The 23,342-nt window shown below is 39.8% G+C and overlaps 2 protein-coding genes across 2 annotated transcripts; both read left to right on the plus strand.

The window, feature by feature from the left end:
- Nucleotides 1-2,788: 2,788 nt before the first annotated feature.
- Nucleotides 2,789-4,003, plus strand: LOC140008778 (uncharacterized). Its single transcript, XM_072053650.1, has one exon. The coding sequence runs from the start codon at nt 2,789-2,791 to the stop codon at nt 4,001-4,003; it is 1,215 nt and encodes a 404-aa protein (XP_071909751.1).
- Nucleotides 4,004-4,602: 599 nt separating this feature from the next.
- Nucleotides 4,603-11,721, plus strand: LOC113693222 (uncharacterized). Its single transcript, XM_072053651.1, has 2 exons — nt 4,603-7,966; nt 8,342-11,721. The coding sequence occupies exons 1-2, from the start codon at nt 4,603-4,605 to the stop codon at nt 11,719-11,721; spliced, it is 6,744 nt and encodes a 2,247-aa protein (XP_071909752.1).
- Nucleotides 11,722-23,342: the final 11,621 nt, after the last annotated feature.

Below are 23,342 nucleotides of genomic sequence, written 5' to 3' on the forward strand. Positions count from 1 at the left end.
CTAAATTGGTGCATTAATCTTTTGTTTTTTGGTGATTTTAGCCTAAGTTAGTCTTTTCTTGGGTGACTCTAGCCAAGTTGAGTTTGTTTACTTCCTTAGTATCACCAACGGGGAGGTATAATCTCTTTTACCCCTTTTTGTTTCTTTCCTATGTGGACTAATGTGCTAATTGAAATTTACATGTCTACTTGCTTTCCTAGCCTCTCCTTATTTCCTTTCAGTTATTTCATTTACTTTTAATTTTTATTAATGGGGTATGTGTACACCTCTTGGCTTGTAATAGATAGGGCGTAGTAAGTAATTTGGTCCATTTTCCCTTTCCCTTTTGTTTTAGTTAGCAAATGTAATGGTTGCATGCCTATGTGTTATATGTTAAATGCTTTATTAGGATTTTGCATCTAGTCAAGCATGCTAAGTGTTATGTGCTACGTGTTTATAAGTGATTCGCATGTCTACTCGCTTTTTATAGTGTGGATGAATGAAATGGATGAATGTACGTCACCACACTAGTCCAACGCTAGTTGTGGCTTCTTTTATCGTTTCCACTAGTCCAACGCTAGTCGGAATTCATAGGATGGGCTAGTCCAATGCTAGACCCAATAGGTTCTTTTTTCCTTTTTCATTAAGTGCATGATCACCACATATCACGCATTTTTCCTTAGTTTATCATTTGGTATGTTCCTCAAACCCCTTCCCCTTCACTTTAGGACTTGCATCTCATGCTAGTTAGGGTTCATTTGCGTGAAAATCCCCTCCTGATAAGGAAAACGAGCGAGTGTGGCTACTCGATAGCCTTAGCACGCTAGTTTTACCTTCTAATCCGAGGGAAAATTAAAATCATAAAACTAGAGGTCATCCCCATACCCGACTCGATGCATTCCTCTAAGTTCATACATTTTCATTTTCTCATTAAATTTTTTAATCCATATACCATATTCACACACCTATTCACTTCTTTATTTTTCACCTCACACATTGCACCTATCTTTTTACTTATATATACTTACTATTTTGGTTCACTTGCACACGAGCATTTATATTTTCATTCATTTGCACACAAACACTTTCAAATTGCACACATGCCCTTCTCTATACTTTGCACACTTACACTCTTATTTGAGTCCTCATTTGCATCATTCACGATTTTCTATGAGGTCCTTCTTATTGGCCTTCACAATTCATGTGAATGGGACCAAAAACCTCACGAGAGACATCGTAGAATTTAGGATTGCATTTTTTCGTTTTCGCATTCATATAGGCATAATCCAACATGCAATACATACCCTGGGTAGAGAGTTTAGGAAAGGTAAGGTTAAGTCGCGCAACTAGCCTTGGCTAGGTCAAAGGGGTGCCTTGGATTCTATCCTTGCCTTCCCCTTTGTCAAACGTGACTCCCGAACCTTTTTCTTTGGCTTACGTGGACTAGGAGTCGTTTTAAAAAGGGTTTATTACTACTTGGCTTTAAATCTCATTTTTAGGTGACTTGGTACACCTTAAATCATTACCAAGTGGCGACTCCAAACTTTTCTTTTCAAACCCTTTTTAAAACTATTTTTTGGGTCAAATCGTCGCTTTCCAAGTCCCATTGAGACCCATGTCTTTTCAACTCACAAAAATCATTTTCCAATCACAATTGAATTAAAAACATCTTTCTCAAACCATTATTTTTATTTATCAAAAAATGGGGCGCGACAGTTGGCGACTCCACTGGGGACTACCTAAGTGGGTCCAAACTTTTGATTTAGCCATTCTTTTCCATTTTCTACCCTTATTATGCATTGCATTTGGATATTAGGGTTGCATCTTCCATTTTTAGGACCTTTTGTCTCACGTACGCATTCAACTACCCCCTCACTCACGTATGTATGATTGATTGGATGTATGTTTATCTCGCGCTTGCATTGCATCTGGGGGGGTGTGTGTCACCTTTTGAGCCTCGCGTGGTTCTCAACCCCTTTCCCTCAAAATAGGGAGCACTTCATACGTGCACGTTTATTTGTTGCTATCCCCATTTTATTTTATTTTCGTGGGCGTTTCCCACACCGCCTTGTAGGATTAGGATCGATCGCCTTGGGTAGGCGGCTGGTGTGCTCTGCGCCCATAGCGCTACCTAAGGGATCACTCGAGCCACCGATCAAAGGCCCTGGGAGTGATGACCCTTCGCCTTTAGGTCTGAAGGCTTGGGAGCCGAGACTTATCGAGTCTAGTTGCATTAGTGAGCCCCAGCCTCATGCATCCATATTAGACTCGCCTAGGGTAGAGTCGGCCTCACCTTTTTTAAAGCACATTAGGCACGAGGGAAGGGGTTCCACCCCTTTTACTTGCTTTATTGTACTTCTTTTTCTTTCTTAATTACTTCCAATATGTTACGTGTACTATCAATTGTACTAACTATTCTTGTGTTTTCTTGGCTTGCATTCATGTGCCTTAGCAATAAGAGGCTACTTTGGCACTCTTTTAGTGACCTACCACATTAGATAACTCACATGTTTAAATTTCAGTCATTACACTTAATTTTCAATAACTACATTTCATTTTTAGACCTCTTTCCCCCCGATGCATTATTTATGCCCTTTAGGCCATATTTGTTGCATATTTCACTGCTTTAAATAACTGGCATCACGCATAAACCATAGAAAGGGAATGCCACGTAGGGAATCCCGTGTTTAGGAATAAGCCGCCACATGTCTCGGATATTTAATCCAATGGGACTTACACGTTTACTATTTCTGCATTACCTAAAGGGTAAAATCCCGAGGTAAGGTACTAAAGTGAATTTCTTCCCCAGATGGCTCCGTGTAGAATGTTCAATCAGATACCTCGTGAGCTAGTAGATTGGAAGAACAATATGGCACATGAAGTGAACAGACTTTTCCCGTATATAGGACATTTACCTAGTCTCTTGAACATAACTCCGAATGTAGCCATTGTCCAAGCTTTGCTCGAGTTCTGGGATCCAGACAGCTCTGTTTTCCGATTTGGAGAGTGCGAATTAACACTAACCCTGGAGGAGATAGAAGGATTGTTACAAGTGCCTGGGAAAGGTCACCCTATGGTATACCCAATGAATGGCACCAGAGAACAATTTTGTAAGTTCTTAGGGTTAAAACAGTTTAGCATGAGTCAACACCCGGACGTAAGATCATGCCCGCTGGAGTTCTTATACAAGCGATTCAGGGAAAAGGAATCCTATGATCATCACCACGAGGACTTTTTCGTTAGTAGAGAACAGTGGGAAGAGAAACGAGTACTAGCTTTTGGGATAACTCTGATTAATCTACTCCTGTTTCCGAAAAAGCATGGGAAAGTTATGTTTTCAACGGTCAACATGGTTCAGAGTGTGTTTTTGGGAATTAGAGGAAAAACTCCTACCTTAGTACCTGTTATCATTGCTGACATTTTCGCCGCTGTTACTGAGTGCCGAAAGAAGAGAGGGTTTTTCTATGCATCCAACCTGGTACTTCAAATATGGGCGATGGAGCATCTGTCAAAAAGAACACTGAATCCGTTGGGATCGTGCCTTCCAACAGCAAATTGGGTTGAGTCGCACCGAGAGAGGGTTAGAAAATACTATCGAATAGAGTCTCCGAGTTTGTTTATTCAGGAATTCAATGCTTTGACTTCGGATAAGATACAATGGGTTCTTGATTGGACGAAGGTAAGGGATCCAGCTTTCAGGACAACACAACTTGATTTTATCCCGTTAGCAAGCACCGGTGGATTGATTGTGTATGTGCCACAACGAGTTATGAGACAGTTTGGGTATCCGCAGCGAGTGCCGACCATACAAAGGATGGGGAGCATCGAACTCAATACAGTCACCGAATGCCAGACTATGGTGCTGGAAGCTTGGGGGAATCTGTGTAGTCTGGACAACCTGCATTTGGACCAAGTGAATAAAGTAGAGCCTAAGGTCGTCTTAGAGTACAACGAATGGATCAAATCAATAATGGAACAAGGAAGAGAAAGGGCATCGTTGGTCTCCCTTAGTCTTGAGGAGTAGAATGAAAAGTTGAGGAAAGAGTTGGAGAATCGTCAGTTGCAGATCATGGTAGCCGATCAAGCATTGGAAGACGCCCGCTCACAATTGAAGAAAGAGGCCAAAAAGACCGAGAACTTGGAAAAGGCATTGAGTGCATTTGGCAAAATCCAAGATGAAATTCGGAAACTTAGTATCGGGAGTTCTAGGGAGTCCCAACACGCTAAACTAGCTAGACATGAAGACTTTGTAAGAATGGTCAGTCGAACCATCAATGAAATTGTAAAGAAGGATTAAGCTTATCCATGATTAATGAGAATTCCTGTTTTTATATTCACTTACAGGTTTGAAAAATGGGATTTACCCCGAAGGCTGGCATCATGCTAGGCCTACCCTTGGCACAAAAAGGGCTCCCCAATAGGACATGCATCCGAATTATTTTACTTTTTACTAACTCCTGTTTTTTTTTCTTTTATTTTTTCTTCTTTTTTTGGCAACAGTCAATCAAGAAGGGCATCTAATAAGGGTTTTCCTACGTCTCCAGGTAATATTTAAATATAGCTACCCGAAGAAGCCCCATTATCACCCGATCGCGTAGCCGAGCTTCGAGGGAAAGTGTAAACATGAGTACCCATCCGGAATCATCTGAAAGGCCCGCAACATCATCAACTGATTTGGCAAATCTGGGAGCTCAGCTGAGCGAGGTTCTCAACCGGTTTAATGAGCTAAGTGTTGAAATGATGGCCCAACGGCATGTAATCGATCAATTGGTAGCTAGTGGCGCTAGCGGTGAGCAGCAACATGCACCCTTACCCCCGGGCCAATCTGAACCAATACTCTTACCATATGCTCAAATCTCTGTTTCTTCACAAGCTATGAATCCACCCGAAGAAACCTTTACTTATCCCACTCATGGCCCATCACCTACATATGCACCTCACATCCAAACTAATCCTCCTCAAGTCCAAATTTCCCAGAATTATCCGCCCATTACTGTGAGCATGCCTTTCGAACCACAAGGACCACATTATTACGCCACTGCTGAACCATTCACCCTAGATACCGCCGTTCAAGGGAAAACTGAAGTTGGGGGGTCGTCCGTGCCCGTGGACAAGAATTTACTAAAGAGATTGGATCGGTTCGAGGAGTTTATAAGGAAAAGCCAAGGTGTGAGCAAACAAGGAGGTTTGGACTACAACGAGCTGTGCCTGTTTCCGGATATGCAGTTGCCGGTGGGTTTCAAAGCACCCAAATTTACCAAGTACGACGGAACGGGGAATCCCAAAACCCACCTTCGGATGTTTGCAAACAAGCTGGGAAGACCAATAGACGATGAGAATCTGCCGGTACGCTTATTTCCCGAGAGTTTAGAAGGCGACGCGTTGGATTGGTATTCCAATTTGAAGCCTGAAGATATGAAATCTTGGATGGATTTATCGACTGCTTTTGTGAGGCAGTATGAATATAATTGTGAGCTCGCTCCGACGAGGACCACATTGGAGGGGACCAAGAGGAAGCCATCGGAGGACCATAAGACATATGCGAAGAGATGGAGGAAATTGGCCGCCAAAGTGGAGCCGCCTATGACTGAAAACGAGATTGTTCGCACGTTTATTAAAGCTCATGACCCACCCTACTTTGAAGAGATTTTTCGTATGACTGGGTGTTCCTTTGCTGAAATTGTTAACAAATTGGAAGAGTATGACGAGTTTATAAGGGCAGGCAAGATTGTTAATGTTTCAGCTTTAAAGTCACAGTTGGAAGCTATGCAGAGTCAGAGTGGCAGTAGTAAAAAGGCTCAATTTAAGAAGAAAGATGAGGAAGCCTCTTTTGTCTGGGACCAGGGTTTTTCTTCTCGGCCTAGATACCAACAAAATCCCACCTACTCACCTCGTTACTTATATCAACCACACCCACGCCCTGTTTACAATACCACTATCAACCACCCCCGTCCTCGACCAAATTATCCAAACACACCATCGACGCCATTTCATGTTTCCCCACCAAACTTGCAAATTAGACCTCGCCCTCCTTTTAACCCAAGACCTATTCCATCTCCTAACCCAAATTACCAGTACCAACAAACCCGTGACACCCAAAATCCAACCCCATACCGAACCTTTACCAATCTAGGTCGACCTGTTGACCAGTTATATGAGCAATTAAAAGCTGCTGGGAAGATTGGTACGGTACCCCCTAAGACCTATCCCAGGGGATTTCCCCCTGGTTATGATCCTCAATCGTTTTGCGCTTATCATTCGGGATCCCCTGGACATCCGACGGCCAATTGCTGGGCACTTAAGCATAAAATTCAAGATATGATTGATGCTGGAGACATAATTCTGAGAAGGAAAGATGAACAAGGGCCAAGTGTTAGCAACAATCCTTTTCCTCAGCACAAGGATACTGTGGGAACTATCACCATAGAGGAAGGGATTGAGGACCCTACACAGTACATTGTAGACGAGGCCGAGATCATGGGGGTCATTGGAGAACCGTTTATATTGGAGGAGGAAGCCTATAAAGTTGAAGAGAATACTGATCCTTTTATTTTGGAAATGATACCCTTTGAATGTGAGCCTTCGGAACTCGTGGTACTTGAATTGCCTGAGCAAACTCCTGTTCTTAATTTACAAGAGGTCCCGTGGAATTATAGCGAACCTACACTGTTAATTGGAGAGAGGAAGGTGCCTAAGAAGGAAGTGGATGCCATCACTAGATCAGGGAGAATCATAGGGGAGCCTGCAGTTGATGAGTCCTCAAAAGCAAAAGAAGGTGCTACACCAACGAAACCCATAGTGACGGATGAAGAGGCTTTTAATTTCCTTAAGATGTTAAAGAAGAGTGAGTATAAGGTAGTCGAGCAATTGGACAAGATGCCCGCTCAAATTTCCATATTAAATCTGCTCTTAACCTCGGAACTTCACCGAGAGGCTCTGGTCAAGGTCTTAACTGAGGCTCAAGTGCCTAAAAATATTCCAATTGACAAATTCGCCAATGTAGTTGAACATGTTTTGGCTTCCAGTCGGATTTCTTTTTCTGATGAAGATCTAACTGCCGAGGGGATTGGACACAACAAAGCTTTGTATATCTCAGTCCGCTGTAACGGGAAACTCTTGCCAAAGGTTCTGATAGACAATGGCTCCGCTCTCAATATCTGCCCTTGGAATACTTTGGTTAAGTTAGGATTTCAAGAGACTAAATTGCGGCCGTCAACCACTGTGGTGAGAGGATTTGATGGCGCAAAAAGTGAACCAATGGGGGAAGTGGATTTAGTGATAGAAATCGGACCTGCCCAGTTTCAGGTCATGTGCCAAGTCATGAATTTTTCAAGTGTTTATAACATTCTCCTTGGACGGCCTTGGATTCACACCTCGGGCGCTATACCCTCTTCACTTCATCAGTTGCTGAGATTTGTGGTGAATGATCAATTGATCACAGTTTTTGCGGAGGATGATTGCACAATGATTGTTAACTCTGGACCAAATGAGGAGGATAGTAAAACATCTCTGTTTTCTTCTCACCATGTGGCTGACATTGTTTCCGTAGGATGGATATCTAAGGAGAAGCCCGTGGTGGAAATGAATCTGCCAGAAGCTAGTGTTATGATGGCTAAAGAGATGATTCGAGGAAGATATGAGATGGGCAAGGGCCTCGGGCGCAACCTGCAGGGAGTTTTGGAGCCAATAGAACTTCAAGGAAAGAAGGATACTTTCGGATTAGGGTTTCAACCTACTGCCAGGGATAAGAAAGAAATGATGAATCGTAAAAAGGCGGAGAAGGAAGGAAGGCAGCTTATCATGAATGTCCCACCATTGTATTGTACTTTTCCTTACCCATCAGAGGTGATCAAATCTGAAGTAGACCCGATCGAGGAAGTGGAGGTTGGGTTCTCTGAGCTATTTGTGGGGGTTATTTCTGAAAGGGAGCCGTTGGAGGAGCCAGGATTTCCAGAGGTGCCTATTGAAGCAATGAAGAACTGGACCCGTGATCCTCTTCCCTCCTGCAGGGAATTTCGGTAAATTAGGGGATTGCCTTTGGTCGACATGAGACAAATCGTTTATACTACTTATCTTTTGTCTTTCAAGTTTGTAAATAGTTTTCAATCAAATGTTTTCCAATGCAAGTCTTGCGTAAATTTTCTTGTTAAGTAGCATGTCATGATGTTATCCTTTACTTTGAATTTCAATGAAATGCACAGTGTTTATGGCCCAAATGGATTTAACTTACTTCCTATTGTACTCATTTCATTTTTTTTCAGATGGCCAGAAATAAAACACATTGACCCTTTGGATATCACTATTCTGGAATTTGATGATTGTAATCTCGATATCTCTCACGAATTTGAAATTTTGGAATCAGAAATTCAAGACGAGAGCGATAACGAGGAAGAATCTGAATCTTTATTAAAGGATTTTGAACAATATGAGGAGAAATCCAAACCGAACTTAGAAGAAACAGAAGCTGTTAATATTGGCACTGAGACTGAAGTTAAGGAGATAAAAGTTAGCATTCATTTGAATAAGAAACAGAGAAAAGAGATGATTGAGTTCTTGACCATGTTTCAAGATGTATTTGCCTGGTCCTATGATGATATGCCTGGAATTTCAACAGATATAGTGGTCCACCGATTACCGACTGATCCAAGTTTTCCACCAGTAAAGCAGAAACCTCGCAAGTTTAAGCCGGACATGAGCCTCAAAATTAAGGAGCAAATCGAGAAACAGCTCAATGCTAGAATTATTATGGTGTCTCATTATCCCATTTGGCTTTCAAACCCTGTACCTGTTCCGAAGAAAAGTGGAGAAGTGCGAGTATGTGTCGATTACAGGGATCTTAACAAGGCCAGCCCGAAAGATGATTTTCCATTGCCGAACATTCATATTCTTTTGGATAATACCGCAGGGCATGAGATTGAATCATTTGCTGATTGTTTTGCTGGATATCACCAGATCTTAATGGCTGAGGAGGATAGGGAGAAAACTGCTTTTATCACGCCATGGGGGACATTTTGTTACCGAGTAATGCCGTTTGGACTAAAAAATGCAGGCGCTACTTATCAAAGGACTATGACCACCCTTTTTCATGATATGATTCATAAGGAGATGGAGGTTTATGTGGACGATATCATTATCAAATCCGAGAGAACGGAGGATCATTTGATTGACTTGGGGAGGTTATTTGAAAGATTGAGGAAATATGATTTAAAACTAAACCCTGCAAAGTGTGCATTTGGGGCCCCTGCCGGAAAGTTATTGGGATTCATTGTCAGTAAGAAGGGTATTGAGATAGATCCGGCAAAGATTAAGGCCATTCGTGAGATGCCAGTGCCAAGAACGCAAAAAGACGTGAAGAGTTTTTTAGGAAAGATTAATTTTATTGGGAGATTCATTGCCCAATTGACCCATACGTGTGAGCCTTTGTTCAAATTATTAAAGAAAAATGTGTCCTTGCAATGGAATGAGGAATGCCAGCAAGCGTTTGATAAAATTAAAGATTACCTGTTGCACCCCCCGGTTTTAGTGCCACCCAAACCCGGGCGACCTTTGATCATGTATCTATCGGTGTTGGACGAAGCTATGGGGTGTGTATTGGGACAACATGACGAATCGGGGAAGAGGGAGCAAGCTATCTATTACCTTAGTAAGAAGTTCACTGCGTATGAGGCCAACTATTCTTTTCTTGAGAGGAGTTGCTGTGCTCTAGCTTGGGCCGTCCAAAAGTTGAGACATTACTTGCTCAGTCATACTACTTACCTTATTTCCCGCTCCGACCCTTTGAAATATTTGTTGGGAAAGCCTATGCCGACGGGACGTATGGCGAAATGGCAGATGATTCTTTCGGAATTTGACATTATTTTCACTACTCAAAAGGCCATCAAAGGCCAGGCTGTGGCCGACCATTTAGCTGAAAATCCGCTGAAAGATGACTATCAACCACTTCACACTTATTTTCCGGATGAGGAGGCCTTGTTCGTGGGTATAGCAGAAGATATGAATGATCAATGCCCGGAGTGGAGGTTGTTCTTTGACGGTGCATCAAATTCCTTCGGGGCCGGTATTGGAGCTGTTCTAGTATCGCCTGAAGGAAAACATTACCCTGGTTCGGCCAAACTCCGATTTTCCTGTACTAACAATATGGCTGAATATGAAGCTTGCATTTTTGGGTTAAAAATGGCATTAGAAATGGAGATTAAGGATTTACTAGTATTCAGTGATTCAGATTTGCTTGTACATCAGACTCTTAAGGAGTGGATTACTCGGGATTCAAAGATCTTGCCCTATCATTGCAACTTACTGGAGTTAGCCAATAAATTTAGGAGTTTGGAGTTTCGGCATATTCCCCGTGTCAGAAATGTCTTCGCCGATGCATTGGCCACTTTATCTTCAATGATCCAACATCCGGATGAGTTAATAATTGAACCCATCCAGATTCATCTACAAGGGAAACCTGCTCACTGCCTAGTTGTGAAAAAGTCTTCCGATGGCCGTCCCTGGTACAATGATATCAAGGAATTTCTCAAAACAGGATCCTACCCATCTGGGGCTGATATGACTGCCAAAAGTTTCTTGCGTAGATTATCATCTAAATTCTTCTTGAATGGAGAAGTAGTATACAGAAGAACGTCGGATTTGGGCCTTCTGAGGTGTGTTGACGAAGATGAGGCGGAATACCTGATGAAGGAAGTACATAGTGGAGTGTGTGGATCACATATGAATGGCCATTTATTAGCAAAGAAGATCATGAGGACTGGATATTTTTGGCTTACTATGGAGCATGATTGTATAGTTTTTGTTAGGAAATGCATCAAGTGTCAATTGCATGGAGATGTTATGCACACTCCCCCTACAGAATTACACAGTATGACTGCTCCTTGGCCATGTTCGATGTGGGGTATGGATGTGATCGGAGCCATTGACCCTCCCGCTTCAAATGGGCATCAGTTTATTCTGGTGGCAATTGAATACTTTACTAAGTGGGTCGAAGCTGAGTCTTATAAACATGTGACTAAGAAGGTGGTAACAGACTTTCTAAGAAAGAATATCATTTGTCGTTTCGGAGTGCCGGAGACATTAATCACTGATAATGCCAAAAATCTCAACAATGACATGGTGGATGGTTTGTGCGCACAGTTCAAAATCAAGCATCGAAACTCCTCTATTTATAGGCCACAAATGAATGGAGCAGTAGAGGCTGCGAATAAGAACTTGAAGAAAATAATCCGTAAGATGATTGAGAGACACCGTGATTGGCATGAAAAGCTCCCTTATGCATTAATGGCATATAGAACTGTTATTCGGACTTCTACTGGGACGACTCCCTACAATCTCATGTATGGAATGGAAGCAGTTTTACCAGCCGAAGTCGAAATCCCTTCTTTGCGTATTTTAATGGAGGCCAAACTGGAGGAGGCTGAATGGATTCAACAACGTCATGAGCAGTTGTCTTTAATCGATGAGAAAAGGTTAAATGCCATTTGTCATGGTCAATGCTATCAAAAAAGGGTAGCCCGTGCTTACAATAAGAGGGTCAGACCACGGGTGTTCACAGAAGGAGATAAAGTGTTGAAACACATTTTGCCAACACAAGAGGAAGCTAAGGGGAAATTTGCACCAAATTGGCAAGGCCCTTTTATTATCCAGAAAGTTTTGCCCGGAGGAGCGCTCATTCTTGCAGAAATGGATGGGCAAGTGTTCCCTCAACCAATCAATTCAGATATGTGTAAGAAATTCTTTATATGATAAATGAAATCTTCCTTTTAGGGTTAATGTGAGGAACAGATTAAAAGTCAGGCCTTCTTCCTTCCCAATCAAACATTCTATCCCTAGTTGTCCCTTTTGAGCCTTCAGAGCAAATTATTTCGTTTGGCATCCCCTGAGGATCGCAAACCCCATACTGGGGCAAGTTTTGAGTCGAAAAGCTAAGAATGAGAAAGAAAGGAAAAGAAGAGAAAAGAAAAGAGAGGATTCAAAAGGAAAAGCTATAAAGGAAAATGAAAAGAAAAATGAAAAGAGGAAGATCTCGATTGAGAATAAACTGGGGCAATTATTAGTAAGGTTAATTTGAAAAATGCGATCTCAGATCATTTAAACCACACTTGAAATCCGCTTTCAAGCCTTAATCTTTTCTAAGCACCCCACCAGACCCCATTACAAAAGCCTAAAAGTCCTGACTTCTGTTCTTTATATTGTCTTTTTAGGACAATTTCTAATCAAGTGGCACATGATGTCAAAAACATCTTCGCCTATTTTGCAAGGGAAGAATTGTTATACTGATGCCATTATTTCTAAAAACACATCTCCAGATTGATATGGGCGATAGACAAGATTGGTTTGCTAGGTGAAAACCCGCAAGGGCACCTAAAAAAAAAAAAAAAAAAAAGAGAAGAGAAAAAAAGAAAAAGAAAAAGAGAAAAAAAAACAAAAAGAAAAGGAAAAAGAAACACAGGAAAAGGAAATAATGGGCGGGGGCAACCTTAGTGAAAACCCGAAAGGGCGCTGAGGTAGGGTTTCATAAGGAAAAGTAAGTTTGGATTTGAAGAGCTGGTGACTTAGTTCATTGGAATTTCTCCTCACATTGTGGTTCTGTTGTCAAGTATTGGAGCTCCGAAGAGATGATGTCCAAAGGGTCAAGTGTGGCACTTTGTTCGAAAGCCAAAGTTTTTGACTTATCAGACACAAAATTTGAGTATACAGGCTTACTTATTTGAAATGATTTTTTGTGCAATAAAAGTAGAGGATTGTGTTTATATTGTTAAGATCTTTCATCATTATGTGCAACTAGAATGTTTTTCATGTGTTGCATGGTCGCATTTGTCTCTTTTGTTCTATCAAATGGCAATCCCTGTGATTTATCGAAGAGAATAGATACTAGATGATACGTGGGTCTGCATATTATGAGAATTTGACATGGTTTGCAGGGCCGGGTTGAAGTGCTCACTTCGTCGAACGAGAAGCCCAAATGCTCATGTTTACACTTTTCTTGAAGAAGAGGTTGATCGAATGATGGCGGTATTATCTATCATTATTTCTTTTCTTGCAGGTCGGACAATCCGATAAGCATCACACTGGGACAATTTTAGAGGAAGTTGTTTACCATTTGTTTTCTCAAAAGCCTACGAAAGTTTATATGAATAGATCAACTGACCGCTTTTATGTTCCGTTGGGCATGGGTTTTATCCCTCCGACCTCGGCAGGCTTGGGTTTTATCCCACTGACCGCTTTTATGTTTCGTTGGGCATGGGTTTTATCCCTCCGACCTCGGCAGGCCTGGGTTTTATCCCACTGACCGCTTTTGTGTTTCGTTGGGCATGGGTTTTATCCCTCCGACCTCGGCAGGCCTGGGTTTTATCCCACTGACCGCTTTTGTGTTTCGTTGGGCATGGGTTTTATCCCTCCGACCTCGGCAGGCTTGGGTTTTATCCCACTGACCGCTTTTATGTTTCGTTGGGCATGGGTTTTATCCCTCCGACCTCGGCAGGCTTGGGTTTTATCCCACTGACCGCTTTTATGTTTCGTTGGGCATGGGTTTTATCCCTCCGACCTCGGCAGGCCTGGGTTTTATGCCACTGACCGCTTTTATGTTTCGTTGGGCATGGGTTTTATCCCTCCGACCTCGGCAGGCCTGGGTTTTATGCCACTGACCGCTTTTATGTTTCGTTGGGCATGGGTTTTATCCCTCCGACCTCGGCAGGCTTGGGTTTTATCCCACTGACCGCTTTTATGTTTCGTTGGGCATGGGTTTTATCCCTCCGACCTCGGCAGGCTTGGGTTTTATCCCACTGACCGCTTTTATGTTTCGTTAGGCATGGGTTTTATCCCTCCGACCTCGACAGGCTTGGGTTTTATCCCACTGACCGCTTTTGACCATCTGCTTGATCATTGGATTGATAGTTAGTCTGTCAGTCATTTTGTATTTCATGTTTAGAAGTTCTGAGAGTTTGACTTCTTCTACTTTGCAAAGATCAAATATAGTCAATGCACTTGCATCCGAACTACGTTTGACCTGATTCCCGTTATGGGATACGTAGGCAACTCTACATGAGTTCGGTCATATTTTCTACAATGTTATTACATCATTTTGTCCAATAATTTCAGCCGAGTGTTGACTTGTTTGTTTTATTTTCAGAAGCAGATAGAAGAGACAGGTAAGTATTTGGTGTCTAATTCTTTGTCTCAAGTTTTTTCAAAACTCAGACAAAGAGGGGCAAACTGTAGACACCAAATTTTTGGTGTAATTTCATGTTTTTTTTTATTTTTTTTATTTTTTATTTTTTAGTTTTTATTTTTAGTTTTTTATTTGTATAGTGTTAGTTTTATTCGCTTTTTAGTTTTTAGTTTCTAGTTTTATTTTTATTTTTAAGTTTTTATCATGGAATTTCTTGAAAAAGGAAAAAAGAAAAAGAAAAGCATTCAAAAATATGATTTAGTCTTTTAAATTCAATGTTTTCTTGAAACTAAAAAAAAAAAAGAAAAATGAAAAATGAAAGAAAAGATTGAAAATGGCAATTTTATTGTTTTAGTTTGTTTATTTTGATGTAAAATTGTTATATTTTATTACTGAGCTTTTATTATCATTTTGTTACATTACCTAAAAAAAAAAAAAAAAGGGCAATACGCGATAGCAAGCTGCGTTTTTTTTTTGCAGCTTGCAAGGAAGGGCTTCGGGCAGCCCTTGACTGCAAATATAGCAGAGATTGCTGAGATTTTAGGGCGGAGCTCCCATATAAATAGAAAAGAAAGACAGCCGCAGAGGAGGAGGATTCTAGGTTTTACGAAAAAGAGAGGAAGGGAGGAGAGAAAGTGACGGACGAACAAAAGGGGCTGAGAAAGAAAAGGTTACGGGAGGGAGCGGAAAAAGAAAAGAGAAGGAAACCAGGAGAGGACTTGGAGTGGCAGTTAGGGTTGAAAAGAGAGGGAGCAAGGTTGAAGGTGTCAAGAGAAAAACGGCAAAGGAAGGACGGAAGAAGTAGCAGGACCAGAAAGAAGGGACTTTGGACCAAGCAACGTCAAGCGACGCCCTTTCATCACTCCAGCTCTCGTCTGCCCTTGAAAAGGGTAAAGGTAACACTTTCTTTCGATTCTTAGCGGCTTCATTTATGAAACATCGAAGTGATATGTATTCATTCCCGTGTGACTCTAGTTAAGGGAAGGGGTAGGAGATCTGATAAGTTTGTCTGGGGGTTAATAAAGAAACTGAGATCATCTATGAGGTGGCGGGTAGATTTCTTTTGTTTCAGATTCATGGCTACAAGAAATATCGCACAGTTTCGATGCTTCGTCCGTTGCTATTGTGCATGTCGCCTGTTTGTATCGGTCTTTTGGCAGTAATAGGTATAAAAGGCTCATATTTCTGTTGATTAAGATTTGATTTGCGGCATGACAATAAATACAGAATTGAAAAATGAGGATACAAGCGGCGGAAAGAAAGAAATTTCAGATTAGCATGTTCCTGTATTTTGACTCCTTTATGTGTCTAAATCCCAGTTTTTGTGTTGAGAGTTGAAAAGCATGTTTGTTGATGTCACGATTTGAACTCAGAGTGCGCTGGGTTGACATTTAAGTGTGGAATAAATTTTACTTTAACAAGCTTGTAGCTTTCGGTTCGTCGCAGCATTTTTGATAGAATTCGATCCTTTGAATTGCTGAAGTTGTAGTGTTTCAATGTTCTTGGTGTTGTTTATGGTTTGACTGTGACTTCATGGATATGTTTGCTATCAAAGCAGTTTGTTATCATGTGTGAGACTAAAAAGGATGAATTGCTGCAACATGGTCAATCCATTGTAGAAGTAGACTGTTTGCATTAAAAAGGGAAAAATTTCAGTTTGCTTTAGATGAAGTCTCGGCTGAGTTCAATGTTCATGTCCAGATGATCAATTGCTGTTTTTTTTTCTATCTTGGGTAAGTTACTGAATCAGTTAATGGGTTAAGGTTCGAATTGTTCCATGGGAATATATCTCGATTAAGCAAAAATGGCATGAACATATGTTTCTGCTGACTTTCTCTGCTGCACGCCTGTTATTCTTGTTCATTTTTGGGTTTAGATTATTTCGTTTGAGGGAGTTAGGGGAAGCTTCCATGCTTTTGCTATGTTTAGGATTTATTTTTACAGATGTGTGTGAGTTTGATGAATGAATGATGAAGTTTTTGTATGATATTCTCGGCATTTTACCCATGCTAATATGAAGATGCAAAGCAAAAAATTTTGCAGCAGAGCAAGGTTGCCGTGGCTACTGTGCTGTTTTCTTTCACTGTAACTATGCACTAGGCTTTGGTTTCTTCTAATTTATTGGTTAGTCTTGTGTAGAAAGAGGGGGGGGGGAAGTGGAAGTTTGTTGCTGAGTTTGCACATTTAAATCTTAAATACTTGAATCATGTTGGAAAACTTGGCTGGAACTTGGACAGTTCAAGTGCCGAACCAGTTCTTGTATGTTTGTTTTTCCAGAAATTTGCTGCTTGCGTGACCTTTTGCATGATTTTCTGATGTTTGAACATAAAGATTTTATGTTGGAAAGTGAGATGAATGTTTAATGACCGTGTGGTATCAGTGGTTTGATACTTCGAATTTTTGTTTGTTTGAGATAATAAATCAAAGAGCAAAATGTGGCTGGAATGTTGCAGAAAGTTTAAGAAATGGTTGAAACTTTGTTGCAGAAACATGGCCTTGTAGCAATTCGTATGCATGCATGGGAAAAATCTGAATATTACACTTTGGCCCCCAAGTCTATCCTTATGCCACTATGGCCCAAGTAATTGGAACATTTAATCAATTTGATCCCTCTAAGTTTCTCTTTGTGCCGCAGTAGCCCAAGCATGTTTTAGTATCTTGTAATTAAGTCCTAAAATCATTGCAACTTCAATCATTGTTTGGCTCTTTCTTTATTTTTGGAATCTTTGAAGTGCTTAAACGATTTATTAGGTTCAAATGATTGAGTAGTGCTTGCTTTTGGGTCTTTAGTAGATGTTATGCTTGGGGATTGGATGATCATGCCTTTTGCCTTGGTCTTTAAGTAGTTTTGACTTCATTGAGTTGCAATTGAGGGAAAGTTTGATGTTTTGGTGGATTCAAATTGTTTAGTTTATGTCTTATCACTAAATTGGTGCATTAATCTTTTGTTTTTTGGTGATTTTAGCCTAAGTTAGTCTTTTCTTGGGTGACTCTAGCCAAGTTGAGTTTGTTTACTTCCTTAGTATCACCAACGGGGAGGTATAATCTCTTTTACCCCTTTTTGTTTCTTTCCTATGTGGACTAATGTGCTAATTGAAATTTGCATGTCTACTTGCTTTCCTAGCCTCTCCTTATTTCCTTTCAGTTATTTCATTTACTTTTAATTTTTATTAATGGGGTATGTGTACACCTCTTGGCTTGTAATAGATAGGGCGTAGTAAGTAATTTGGTCCATTTTCCCTTTCCCTTTTGTTTTAGTTAGCAAATGTAATGGTTGCATGCCTATGTGTTATATGTTAAATGCTTTATTAGGATTTTGCATCTAGTCAAGCATGCTAAGTGTTATGTGCTACGTGTTTATAAGTGATTCGCATGTCTACTCGCTTTTTATAGTGTGGATGAATGAAATGGATGAATGTACGTCACCACACTAGTCCAACGCTAGTTGTGGCTTCTTTTATCGTTTCCACTAGTCCAACGCTAGTCGGAATTCATAGGATGGGCTAGTCCAATGCTAGACCCAATAGGTTCTTTTTTCCTTTTTCATTAAGTGCATGATCACCACATATCACGCATTTTTCCTTAGTTTATCATTTGGTATGTTCCTCAAACCCCTTCCCCTTCACTTTAGGACTTGCATCTCATGCTAGTTAGGGTTCATTTGCGTGAAAATCCCCTCCTGATAAGGAAAACGAGCGAGTGTGGCTACTCGATAGCCTTAGCACGCTAGTTTTACCTTCTAATCCGAGGGAAAATTAAAATCATAAAACTAGAGGTCATCCCCATACCCGACTCGATGCATTCCTCTAAGTTCATACATTTTCATTTTCTCATTAAATTTTTTAATCCATATACCATATTCACACACCTATTCACTTCTTTATTTTTCACCTCACACATTGCACCTATCTTTTTACTTATATATACTTACTATTTTGGTTCACTTGCACACGAGCATTTATATTTTCATTCATTTGCACACAAACACTTTCAAATTGCACACATGCCCTTCTCTATACTTTGCACACTTACACTCTTATTTGAGTCCTCATTTGCATCATTCACGATTTTCTATGAGGTCCTTCTTATTGGCCTTCACAATTCATGTGAATGGGACCAAAAACCTCACGAGAGACATCGTAGAATTTAGGATTGCATTTTTTCGTTTTCGCATTCATATAGGCATAATCCAACATGCAATACATACCCTGGGTAGAGAGTTTAGGAAAGGTAAGGTTAAGTCGCGCAACTAGCCTTGGCTAGGTCAAAGGGGTGCCTTGGATTCTATCCTTGCCTTCCCCTTTGTCAAACGTGACTCCCGAACCTTTTTCTTTGGCTTACGTGGACTAGGAGTCGTTTTAAAAAGGGTTTATTACTACTTGGCTTTAAATCTCATTTTTAGGTGACTTGGTACACCTTAAATCATTACCAAGTGGCGACTCCAAACTTTTCTTTTCAAACCCTTTTTAAAACTATTTTTTGGGTCAAATCGTCGCTTTCCAAGTCCCATTGAGACCCATGTCTTTTCAACTCACAAAAATCATTTTCCAATCACAATTGAATTAAAAACATCTTTCTCAAACCATTATTTTTATTTATCAAAAAATGGGGCGCGACAGTGAGGTCAAGAACACACATGCAGGCATGTTGTTCAAGTAACAATCCCAATTTTTCAAGTCGAGTAATAATATTTCAATAAATGACAATTCAATTTAGAAAAATAAACAGAAACAATTCAAGGATATAGAAGCTCTCAGGAGCTATTTTCCACTTGCACGATCACAAACCTCCACGAGTTGATACTCCGTCAATCGGGTAGGTTTAGTCCGTAGAAACTTCACTTACACGATTCCCTTTCACCTTACATACCACACCGAGCCTGCAATACTTTTATGAGCCGATACTCCACGAGTATGCCAAGCAAACCTTTCAATAGGTCAAGCTTATATGATCTCATGGTTCGCCAAGGAGCCCGACCAAACCCATGCCGGCTCGAGTCCAAGATTAGCCAATGAGAGAGTTGGACGTCCCCCACTTAACATGTAAGAGTCGAGGAGATTCACTCGAAACGACTTATGCGACCATAGCATAAACAAGCATTTAAACATTTCACTTAAATTCATTTAACAAGTCACCTTAAATAATTCAAGCACTTCATGTCACGAAATTTAAATGTAATTCACTTAAATGAGAACGAGTGCGATAAAGTACACACTCGACTTGGCACTTCCAAAATTTTCATTTATCAAAAGCAATTAACACGTTGTCACACACTTGACACTCACCGAGTGATTCAAGTAGCAAGTTCAAACGATAGTTTACGCATCTTCTGTGAGATCCACTTGAAGGTACTCTTGAGTGCTTGAGCTTTTAATAATAAACTATCATGTATAACCCCAATTATCGAAAAAGATTGTACTAGAGTACAATCTAAGAAAATCTCATGAAAATGAGCCCTATTACTCATAAATCGAGACTCAAAGGCGGATTTTAAAGCACAAGAGAAATCTAATTTTCATCTCTAAATTCAAGTATAAAACGATCATGTGATATCGAAGGAAAAAGGAGAATTCGAAAAAACTCCATTTCCTTAAATTTCGAAAATTTCTTCTTTGATACGAGATTTTTGAAAAATCGTATCTCATATTTTACAAGTCCAAAATTGAAAAACTTGGTATCGTTGGAAACTTCTTCTAAAATATTAAAAGTTCCTAGAATACACTTTCCCATGATTCCAAATGGAAGATATTCAAAATTTGGCTCAAAATTACTGTTTTAGGCATGCGAGACAGTTTTGAGGTTGGTTTTTTGCCAACTTTGGAAATTCGGCAAAATTCACAGAATTTGAGCTATCTTCTCAGATTTGAAACTCAATTAGAGTTGCAATCAAGGTTTAAAACAAAATAAGCGGAATAAGAATCGGAGTTTTGAGCACCAAGATATAGTGGTTCAAAATTGTTGAAAAATGAGACCGTTAGGCCAATTTTCCAGATTTAAATCGCTGATTTTGGGACGTTGGTTGAACATCGAAACGGACTCATAATGCCACCAAATTTGGCAGTAATATCCTACCATATAAGGGTTATTCCTCTACCAAACCTCATAAAAAAATTCATTCGGAAAATTGGTTAACACAACCATCAAAGTTTCCAAATCTCCAAGGCAAAACTGCCTTGCACCTCTAGTTTTCCTTTCCTCAAACCTTTGGCCAATAAAAATGCCTAAAACATGTTTCATTTATGATAACTAGGCCTAGTAAGGATCCAAGATACATTTGGTAGGTTGTTTACACCAAGAGTTTCGAATAGTAAGTCCCAAGTCAGGATTGGTTGCAAATCTGTCCAAAGTAAGGGTTTTCTCCCACAAAGTCAGTTTCGAAATCTGGTCATAAATCACTCAATTCAACTCAAAATTGAGCATGGTTGGTGGCGTTGAAAACTAGATTCATAAAAGGTACAATTTTTTAGAAGAAATCATTTTTAAAATCTGTCCACAACTAGCTCACATTTGAGCAACAATTCGCTGCTCAAAACAGAGCTCCCAATGTAGACGCGAAACAGGATAGTCATGTTTAAATGATTGGTATGGACTGCTTAGGTGGAATCAGAATGTAAATTTTATACCGTTGGAAATCTAGGAATGTCTAGTTTTAAGTGCCGTAAATGGCACTTGATTTCGACATCGGAACAAAACGTTATAGCCAAAACAAAAACACTGCCAAAGCAGTTATGGGAAAATTTCCAGTTTTTGTTGGTTTCCGAAAACACATCATTTGGCCAATCAAATCATGAAATTTTTTGATGAAACTTTGTACACAACCTATATTACACATATACATCAGAAACAAGTCCTTAGAACCTTAAAAAGTTGCACTAAAGTGCACGAAATTCACAGGGGTAGAATCAGAAAAATTCTCCCTTTGACCTCCTTTGGGTTTTCATCCTTAACATCACTCATTTCTAGTATAACAAGCACTAAACCAACATTAATAACATCTTAGTTCATCAAATCAGTCTATCCAACCATAGTGAGAATTCATAGAGCCCACACACCAAAATTCAATATAAATAAAGCTACCCACATGCATGCATGAACTCATAAGTGTACTACTACTTCCATAAATCAATATTTTCAAGGTTGATCATCACTTACTTTAGTTGATGAACCAAGCAGAAATTTCGATTCTCCTTAGCCCAAGAAAAACCGTGAAAGCAGCCCTCTTTCCTAACTTGATGTGGTCTCCAAGTGATTAGCTAAGTGTGGTTAAATTTTGGTGTGATTTAGTGGAAGATTGATGAAGAAATGAAGAAGAAAATGGAAGAGCTTTGGGTTGTTTTTTTTTCTTCCTTGGCCGGCTGGAATGGAGTGAAGAGAGAGAGAGTTTTGACTAAAATGAAGCTTCCAAGAGAAGCTTTAATGTGTGGTCCAAAATTGAGCAAAAGTCAACTCTCCCTCGCGCGCGCAAGCACGCGTTTTGTGCTCGATTTCTCTCGATTTTATTTCACTAATGTACGAAACCTCTAATACGTTTGTATTCATACTATTATTATTCACTCTTAATGGTTTAAAAATAATGGTTTTAAGTTCCTCAATTAATCGGGCGCGTAAAAACGCGTACTTCCGAATTTTGCACGATAAAGCGAAATTTTCAAGAAATTCTTATAACGATAGTATCACTAACTAATACTTAGATATTTAAGTATAAAAATATCTATTTTAAGAATGATGTACAAGTCTCCAATTTTTCAAAATTATTGTATTCTTGAATCGATTATTGACTCCAATCGCGTATTCACTATTTTCATTTAACGAGCTTCCCAAAATTAAATTTTGAAACAAATCATTTTAAAAATATAACTAAACTATAGATCCATATAATTAGGTCCAAAAAGGTTAGAAAATAATATTCAGGACAATTGGCTAAATAAATAATTAAATAAGCTAGAATTAGGAGTTTAAAATAGATAAATTTTGTGAGTCTTCACATTCTCTCCCCTTGAAGAAAATTTCGTCCTTGAAATTTACGTTGATCTGCGAACAGGTTTGGATAATTTTCTCGAATTGCTTTTTCGACCTCCCAGGTGACTTCCTCTATTCCATGATTCCTCCAGAGAATTTTTACCAACGGTATCTGCTTATTTTTCAATTTCTTTACCTTCCTATCCAAAAGTTTGACCAGTTTCTCCTCATAAATCAAGGTCCCATCAATTTCAATACTTTCTGATTGTAAAATGTGTGAAGGGTCTGGATGGTACTTCTTAAGTATATACACATGGAACACATTGTGGATTCGAGATAGACTCAATAGCAATTCCAACTTATATGCTACATTCCCCACGCGTTGGATAATTTTATAAGGTCCTACAAACATCGGTTGTAACTTCTTTCCCTTCCCAGACATTAAACTTGCTTTCAGAGATGTAATCTTAAAAAATACTAGATTTCCAACTGCAAATTCTAAATCCTTTCTCCGATTATCTGCATAATTCTTTTGACGACATTGAGCGGTTTGAATCCTCTGACGTACCAACTTCACCTTTTCATTGGCTTGTTCAATCCAAGGTATTGTAGTCAGATCAAAAATTTTCCTTTTACCTACTTCATCCCAACAAATCGGAGACCTACACTTCCATCCATAAAGTGCTTCATACAGAACCATTTGAATAGAAGAGTGGAAATTATTATTATAGGCAAATTCCACCAACGTCAAAAACTTACTCCAACTTTTCCCAAAATCCAAAACACAAGTTCTCAACATGTCCTCAAGGGTTTGATTCGTCCTCCCAGATTGTCCGTCGGTTTGAGGATGATAAGTGGTATTAAAATTCAGTTTAGTCCCCAGCATCTCTTGCATCTTTTGCCAGAACCTTGAAACAAATTTCGGATCTCTATCGGACACTATACTTACAGGTATTCCATGTAATCTGATAATCTCATCCAAGTACAACTTAACCAGTTTCTCCAATGGGTACTTCATATTAATTGGCAGAAAGTGAGCCGATTTGGTCAGTTTATCTACTATCACCCAAATAACATCGTGGCCTCTTTGTGTCCTTGGTAGTCCTGATATAAAATCCATAGTGATGTCCTCCCATTTTCACTCGGATATCTCCAAAGGTTGCAAAAATCCTGATGGTCTCTGATGTTCAGTTTTAACCTGTTGACAAACCAAATAGGTCTGGACAAATTGGGCAAT

Source organism: Coffea arabica, chromosome 6c (assembly GCF_036785885.1).
Source record: "Coffea arabica cultivar ET-39 chromosome 6c, Coffea Arabica ET-39 HiFi, whole genome shotgun sequence".
Classification (NCBI taxonomy): domain Eukaryota; kingdom Viridiplantae; phylum Streptophyta; class Magnoliopsida; order Gentianales; family Rubiaceae; genus Coffea; species Coffea arabica.

Excerpts from the sequence above, each read along its gene's own strand:
- LOC113693222 (XM_072053651.1), top strand. The coding sequence starts at position 4,603 with ATGAGTACCCATCCGGAATCATCTGAAAGGCCCGCAACATCATCAACT. Across the intron at positions 7,967-8,341 it reads AGCAATGAAGAACTGGACCC|AAATTCAAGACGAGAGCGAT; the intron begins GTGATCCTCTTC and ends TTTTGGAATCAG.
- LOC140008778 (XM_072053650.1), top strand. The coding sequence starts at position 2,789 with ATGGCTCCGTGTAGAATGTTCAATCAGATACCTCGTGAGCTAGTAGAT.